Source organism: Nilaparvata lugens, unplaced genomic scaffold (assembly GCF_014356525.2).
Source record: "Nilaparvata lugens isolate BPH unplaced genomic scaffold, ASM1435652v1 scaffold2271, whole genome shotgun sequence".
Taxonomy (NCBI): domain Eukaryota; kingdom Metazoa; phylum Arthropoda; class Insecta; order Hemiptera; family Delphacidae; genus Nilaparvata; species Nilaparvata lugens.
In genome coordinates, this window is record NW_024090288.1 from 43,122 (window position 1) to 51,876 (window position 8,755).

Sequence of the window (8,755 nt, forward strand, 5' to 3'; positions counted from 1 at the left end):
AATTTACTCTGATGGACAGTATATGAGGAGGCTGCGGTTTATAAACTGTGCGAGGTCTACTGTTCACAGAACTACTAGTATTATACTTCGGTCAAACCAAGTCTACACATATAATAACATAACATAATATATGTTAACATAATAGGTTCTTGTTGATCGTTGCTCATGCTTGAGAATATTAGCAATTTTTGTAAATTCGATTGATCGATCCAGCGCATGTGCATTACTTCAAAGTATTAGCAATTATTTTAAGTTTAGGTTTCTCTGAACCACGCAGCGTTATTGTGGGTTCTGTCAACCGTGATACGCGAAAATCACGCGTGTGTGATAAAAAAGTGGGTGTTTTCTCTGACAGCAACCTCGCAGCGCGCGATTATATTTTCAGTCATAGGCAACATAGATGTCCAACATGTTGCTGTAGCTAATGATCTATTAATGAATTTTGTAAATGAAAACCCATTGAACTTTTTATTGACTGGGGATAAGAAGGGTTTTCTATAATTGTGATTACCAGGCATCTGTTTGATAAAGATACCAAGTTTAGGGAATATTTTAGGCTTTCAATACATTTTGTTTTATGAGGTACTGTTCTGTGAATAGTAGACCTCGCGCAGTTATAAACCTCAGCCTCCTCTAATACTGTCCATCAGAGTAAATTCTGTCCTGTGCTGTTGTGTCAGTGGCATATCCAGGGGGATATGAGGATGTATCCCCCCCCCCAGCGAAATGAGACCTACATTTATTTCGTGGCCCATTCAGCAACTACTTAGTTAGCTTTCTTTATATTGTATGAGTCGAACAAATATCTAGGAGATGAGAGAATAGCACAATGATAATTATGAAATTATAAGCTAGACAGTGAATGGTCTAGTATATATATGGACTGAGATAGCATGAAAATAAAAAGATAGCACTTTAAAGTGAGTCAATTTTGTTACTTTTCACCATCTATTATATTGAAGAAATTCAATGTAGCTTATATTTTTTCAGAGTTGATCATAGTTTATTGAGTTTCAAGTATGTGGTTGAGAAGACAAGTATGGCCACCTATAGTAGTTCATATCCTTAAACAATGCACCAGCAGCTTCTTCTACCCTTAAAATTTCCCGGTTATGATAAATGGGGGTAGCCTAATTTCCATCGTTAACAGGGGAGATACATCCCTGAATATTTGGGAAAATTGTTTATTCCTCTCCCCTAGAACAGTTGGGGATAACCTATAAAAGCGGTCTGTCATTTATAGGTAGGTAGTGCTCCAAGAAGGATTATCCAAGAACGATTTTTATAATAGTGACTGTATTTTATTATTCTATAACTGTCAAGTTCTTTTATTCACATTGAATATTTTGGTATACTATCACTTGAAGCTGGGTAATTAACTTATAGTTTGGTTCTTATCACTAGGCGTTTGTTATGTTTATGCGTTTTCTATCTTCAACTTTACATCTCACATCTATACATGTGATTAATTCTAAATAATATAATTGAATAATTTTTTAAACAAAAATTCTGGGTCTCAGGGCCCTGTGACTCATCAAGGTAAAATTCGATGTTGAATGCAACATTTTTTCCTGCTAAATGGATTACCGGTATTTATTTATTTTTTTCTACCTGGGGTACAGAGCTTAGAGCCCCTGAAGCCCAGGGCCGTTAGTGATCGCCGACCAGGTGACCTGAAACCTGGTATGTTTGGCACTGGATTTGAAATACAAGTGCTAGGATTCAAAAGTCATTTTTCTTGAAGGCACAGTTTTCAAAAATTATAAAACAACTTTTCTCCCTACATACACACACTTCCCCACAGACATAGGTCTTGTAGGGCTTAGAGGAAGTAAAACAAAATATTGTATAATATGTTTTCTAATATTTTACCTAATTATTGTGTTTTGGAAAAATTAATGTGAATTTTAACTGTAACAAGCAATTATTTGTGGCTAATAAATACTGATTTATAATAGGCCTGATATATATATATTTTTTAAATGATGCCCAGATGACTGTTTCGACTCTGAAAGCCTCTGAATGATTAGGCCTAATATGTACAACAATCTTTAATTTCATTTTCATTTAATTTATTCATAGGCAATAGATACAATGCAGGTAAAAACAACAGGCATTCGCCCAAAACTGCTTTAAACCATAATTTGGAATACACAGTCTAGAGGTTATGTAAATGATAACAACTTAATTCACACACTATTTTGAGTCCAAAAAATGTAGCCTATGTACTACAATAATTTTGAATTTATCAGATTAATTAATTTCAAAATACAAATCCAAAAAAAATTCTTCTAATGATAGCCTAAGGTCCGTTTGCACAGTGTCAGTTTAAACTAAATTTCATCGTAAACTGGATTAAATCCATATGAAGTCTCGTTCATTATAATGTGGTTCATTCTTAGCCACCAGCTGATTGGATTCAGTTTAAGCTTTCACTGTGCAAACGGCTCTAAGTGCCATAAATTTCTACAGAAATGAGTCAGTAAAGTAATTGCTTAAAGTTACTTAGTATAGAGATTTTTTAAGATGAATCTCTTGGTGATAATTAACTACCAATTGTGATGGGATAATACAGAAAAATTAGAGGAGAAAATTGTAAAAGGTAGCCTACTCTTATGTTCAGCTGTTTTCGAATCACCCAAAGGCATACAATCCTAATAACTTGATTATATGGGAGATGTGTTATTTCTCCAAAATTGAAAAAATAAGACGTTTGCAATACCACTATAAAATGGTATTGACAACATCAAAGTCTTATTCTTTCAAGTATACAAATCCCGCAAATTTTTATGGAACTAGATTTCTATATATCTACCTCCAAATTTTGTAATCTCAATCTTTGTTACCTATTATATTATTATTAAAATTGCTAGGAGCCTAGTAGTTGACCTAGCTAGTAGCCTATTTATTAACATGTTTTTAAGATTTTACACGTAAGTATGACAATAGTATCCAGAGCTACAACTACATTCCAATTATCATGAAATATAATAGTAATATAATAGAATTTATATAAATTGTGTGTTAATTAATGTGGATGTTGTGCTATTTACATTATCGATTTGCGTTAGGTACGAAATTATTGAATGTCATTAAACTTGTGGACTTTTTCTGACTCAGAATGCATAATGCATGCAAATGTGAAAGCCTTTCAAAATGGGTTGAGAACCATTCATGTTGATGTAAATTTTTCCAACAGGGATTAATAAAATACAAATTCACTGTTTTTTTAATAATTATAATAAATTCATTAATCTGAACATAATCCTACATTGAGGTAGTAAATCCATGTAAACCTCCCCCCAGTGGTACGGTACATATTTTAAGAATAAGAATATTTTTATTGCCTTTAAATAAACTTAATTGTAATAGGCTACGTCAAAATACAGTCAGTTTTTTAAAAAATACTATGTATACATATAATTAAATATTCTTGATAATACAATAAATAATATAATACTACTATAATAATACCTACAATGAAATACAATATAATTCTTTAGAAATTATTATTTTTGAATTGTATTTGTGTCGGATACTAGGTATTCATTTATATTATAAAAAGGGTGGTTCTTTAACCATCTATTTAAAACATGTTTAAAAGCTTTTTCCGGCAGATTCCGCACCCATAGAGGAAGTTTATTGAACATCAGTCGTCTCTGATAAAGATGACTCTTGTGAGTTTTTGATAATCTAATTTGAGGAATAGCAAGATCTGATCGATTTCTCGTGTTATATGAGTGTCCAATACTGTCATACTTATAGAGATTATTTTTTACTTGCATTAAATTGTTATAGATGTATAATGTTGGCACTGTCATGATTTGAAATTTTACAAAACTGTATCTACATGATTCTCTTGGCTGAAGATTGTCAATAATTCTTATTACTTTCTTTTGAAGAATGAGTACCTTTGTGGCAGTGCTACTATTTCCCCAGAGTATAACTCCATATGCTAACAAGGAATGAAATAGACCAAAATAGGCTGTTAAAAGTACATCTGAACTTACACAGTATTTCAATTTTCTCATAAGATATGTCACTCTAGACATTTTTCTGCACAACATATTCACTTGCTCCCTCCATGTTAATTTACTATCAATATAAAGACCTAGAAGCTTAACAGCTTGATTTTCATTTTCATTTCATTTTGATCTCCAACCTGTTTTTAGTATTAATTTCGTTTTACAAATCCTGGATTTCATTCTTTATCAGTAATTTCTTAGAGGAAAATAGTCTATTTAAAATCTTGATAGGCCTAATACGTTGAACATAAATCAAGTATACGAAGCATTTCCTTGAGTGGATGTTTTTCCTCATAATAGTAAGTTATTGTTTCTAGTGGAAGGCCATTCAAGTTCTCAATTACTTCCAATTATCATGACCTTTCCACGTTTTTCAATCGTTAGACACTCACATACTCTTGATTAGTACACATTTAGACTATCAAGAAAATTAACTGGTACAAAAACACATGAAAATTGAAAAGTCCAGAGCTTTCTGCAATTATACAGAGTATTTTTCGTCGTTGTGAACATCTGTCATGAAAAATACAGCATTGAAAGGAAATAAAGTAATTTTCACTATGAGTATTTAGAGATATTTAAACATGAGCATTCAAGAAAGTAACTTTCAATATGATTATTTAGAGATATATCCAGCACAGTCAATTATTGTTATTTTGTCTAGCGTATTATTCATTTCCTCAATAATTATTTTTTTTTTAAGAACGTTTGAACTTTTCATTATAACAGTTTGAAATTTATCCTCATAGATGCTCTGATATAAGTTGAATAACTTTTCTCTGCCATTCATAACTCCAGATTAGTCCAGGGACGAAAGCTAGCCTGTTTCATCTCTTCTATTGTATGAAAACAAAACCTGATAAGTATGAAAACATTATCAAATCTTTTCAAAGAAATATAAGATTTTAGAACTCATGTTGTATTCTACAGATAAATACTATTTCATCACTAAAATAATGAAACATTGGGGGTTGAAACATGTATGTAATAGTTTTTCTATAAATTGGTGATATTTCTAGACAACATTCCAGTTTTTCATTATGGATAAATATCACTACATTTCACCAATAACAGTATCTGTGTTCTCAATTTGTTGGATTTTGAGGCACACATTTTCTTTCTCTCTTCAGGCTGACAGAGAGGACTTTAGTTAGGACTTTAGAGGACTTTACTTGCAGAGTAAGGCAATTATTCAATTCAATTTTCTCTCTGTCCTATTGTATGTCAAGAACAGAAATTCAGTTTTTAAAGTGCTTGATTATTAATAATTTTAGTAATATTATTTGTAGAGGATCAAATGTTTGTTACAAATATAATTATTGCATGCCCGATTGAGTTGAATCCAACGTTCTATGTATAGTTAAAATTGTTTAATGTTTGGTGCCTAATAGTATTATTTGTTCCTTACGCAGCATCCAATATGGTTGGGGATGTTTCTATTTTAATCACTGGAGGTGCTGGATTTATTGGTTCACATACTGTTTTAGTACTTCTTGAGAATGGATACGATATTATCGTATTGGATAATCTGGTAAATGCATGGAAAGGCAAGTATTTAATATTGGTGAAGGTTTATTTTCTTGTGAACTTGAATTTGCATCTGTTTTCCAGTTCGTATTTATTCTAACTGTATCATCATTTCTGTAGAGTAACTTCTTTTAGAGGTGATGGTTTTATCTCTTCTGTGTCTGTAAATATTCAAACTTCATTATTACTTTCCTTGCCCTATTACCATAGGTAAGGAAAGTATTGCTTTCCAAAAAAAATTAAGGTACCCTAACTTCAAGTTTTCTATACGTTTCAAGGTCCCCTGAGTCCAAAAACATGATTTTTGGGTATTGGTCTGTGTGTGTGTGTGTGTGTGTGTGTGTGTGTGTGTGTGTGTGTGTGTGTGTGTGTATGTCTGCGAACACCACAGCTCCATTCCTAATTAACCGATTGACTTGAAATTTCAAACTTAAGGTCCTTATACCATGAGGATCCGACAGTAAGAAATCCAATAAAATTAAATTCAAGATGGCGGAAAAAATGGCGGATAATTACTAAAAAACCATGTTTTTCACGGTTTTCTCGAAAACGGCTCCAACGATTTTCTTCAAATTTATACCATGGATAGCTATTCATAAGCCCTATCAACTGACATGAGTCTCATTTCTGGGAAAATTGCAGGAGTTCCGTAATATTCTCAAGAAAAATGGCGGATAATTACTAAAAACCATGTTTTTCACGATTTTCTCAAAAATGACTCGACCGATTTTTTTTTCAAATTCATACCCTGTATAGTTATTTATCAGCTCTATCAACTGGCATGAGTCTACTTCCTGAGAAACTAATGGGGGGTCCACCCCATCCTAGAGAAATGGACTTTGTAACCTCCTTCTCGTGAATGAGGTAGGTAGGTAGAGCAGTTCATAAAAAGAACATATAGTCGAGATATTTCATCTGTAGAACAGCTGTTTTGACGACTTTAGAAAAAATCATCGAATTTCACAATTTACACAATGGAAAGAGAACTCTGAAAACAATTATATATACACATATACAGTAGTCTGATCGTAGTTTCAAATATGTTACCGCCAATCGTCATTATTTTATTCCCCTAAATTTTTCTCGTTTGAGAATGAGGCTTACAGTTGAATTAGCAAGGAAAGTTGTGTGAGTGTACCACACCAGATTTTTATTTTTGTGCCGCATCCTTATGTTGGCCTAATGACGACCAGAGCCAGTGTGTGGATGGGTGGTTTACCAACGCTGACCTTTATTGGGCACTGGTCACATTGGACCATAGTCCATACAAAATTAGTTCCGACTTGGAGCAGAGCTATGCGGAGCAGAGAAAAGTAGGGGTATAGCGGTGGCGATGTTGCTCTGCCAAAGCAGACAGCGTCCTATCACTCCTTCAGTGAGTGTTCAACTGCTCATGATGCGCATACATAGTTTCCTCTCTGAACTGAAAGCACTGAGTCGACTGATTCTAATCGACAAATTATTCGCAATTGCGATGCTATGACGACTATTCATCACTGTAATTGACTGATCTCCCTCCCGATCGTGTGGTAATGGGAAGGATATTTTATATCCTTCTTAGAGAATCGACAATTATTTGTTGAAACACCGCCGATTTATGAAGTTACATCACATTATTATATTATTGTTATTCTAATTGCATTCAATCTTTATTCTCATTGATTAATTATTTATACTTTGTAAAATTCGTTGAATAACTAGCATTATCGTCATTTAATGTAAATTAGTGTATAAGCCAGTAAATATTGTAACATGCATAAATAAAGAAATATAATCTAATCCATTTCTCTGCTCCGCATATTCCTCCATGTCAGAGTAATTATGTATGAACTATAGGCATTTGGGCTACTAAAATTATTAAAACATTATGAAAGTTTGCAATTACTCTTTTATTTTATCACAACACAAACACAACTAGTTTCAACTCTTCAAGACCAATTTTCAAGTGTAATTAAAAAAACATTGAATTAATGCTATAGTGAAGTCCACGTTATAATGGCAGTGAATAAAGATAGGAGAACAGCTTTGCCGATTCTCTGCATTGCCACTGCCTTCTGTAGAGGATACCGGTATATCTGATGTAATATCAACTGTTCATTCTTGTTAGAAATAATGCATTAAATTTTGTTCAAGAAAAGATATGTTCCAATGAATTAATATAATGACTTTTCATAATTGAGATCACCTGAATAATCCATTAAATTTTATTCAAGAAAAAATATTTTCCAATGTATTAATAATATATTTTCATAATTGAGATTACCTGAATATTTTGTTCACTAATTATATTTCTACATTGTTAAAAAACCATCTCGCAACGTTGTGGAACTAGAAAAGGTTATCTGCTTTGTCGCATGATAGCAACACTAATGTTGAACAAATAATGCCATTATAACATGGAATATGCACCCACCGTTTCCAAAATATGTTTTCTGTTCAACATAGATCACACAATTTAAGGAATTAAATGATGAATAAATAGTTTGAAATGATGGTTGCAAATCATATTTCTGTGTTCAAAAAATAATCAATCAAAATGCTTTTCATTCACAAAAAATTATAATAAAATGATGTAGATTATTGTTCACTTTTGGAAACATTGCAATACACTGAGTAATTAATACATTTTACAAATCATCACTGTAGTTGATCAAAAATCAATCAATTTCAATTTTCTAGATGATTCAGAGCAAATACCAGAAGTATTGCAGCGAGTCGAAAGGTTGACTGGAAAGAAAATCACATTCTACCAAGTTGACCTTTGCGATCAGGATGCATTATCAGACGTCTTCAACAAGGTAATGATTATTCCAACAAATTATTTCAATGCAATACATTCTGCAGAAGGTTATTGCATACAAATTATAGTGTATCCCATACAATGTATATATTGTGACAACACATTCTGTGAGCGGGTTGGCATAGCTCAAATTGATAGTGAGTGGCTATCGATAAGATAAGGTGCCAGCCAGCTATTATTTCAATTCTGTGTTATTATAAATGTAATAATGTTTTCTGTCAAGTAATATTTTTAATTATTATTATATCCTCTCTCGGAAAGGTGTTCTCCGAATTATCCCTCTACCTCCATGTTTATTTAGTTTTCTTACATAGAGAGTTTCATTTCTCTCTTTTGCAATTGAGGGTGCTTACCCCCCCCCCACCTTCATAACTTTGGGGTAGTATTGGCCTACGGCCTTATC

At 32.6% G+C, this 8,755-nt stretch overlaps 1 protein-coding gene across 1 annotated transcript; it reads left to right on the top strand.

Annotated features, from left to right (window-relative positions):
* Positions 1-1,218: 1,218 nt before the first annotated feature.
* On the top strand, positions 1,219-8,527 carry LOC120348739 (UDP-glucose 4-epimerase-like). The gene is made up of 3 exons (XM_039443941.1): positions 1,219-1,243; positions 5,438-5,572; positions 8,232-8,527. The coding sequence occupies exons 2-3, from the start codon at positions 5,446-5,448 to the stop codon at positions 8,510-8,512; spliced, it is 408 nt and encodes a 135-aa protein (XP_039299875.1). The 5' UTR covers positions 1,219-1,243; positions 5,438-5,445; the 3' UTR covers positions 8,513-8,527.
* Positions 8,528-8,755: the final 228 nt, after the last annotated feature.

Bases quoted from the DNA above. Each gene is read 5' to 3' on its own strand.
- LOC120348739 (XM_039443941.1), top strand. From the start codon at position 5,446: ATGGTTGGGGATGTTTCTATTTTAATCACTGGAGGTGCTGGATTTATT. The intron at 5,573-8,231 runs GCAAGTATTTAA...TCAATTTTCTAG, and splicing joins TCTGGTAAATGCATGGAAAG to ATGATTCAGAGCAAATACCA.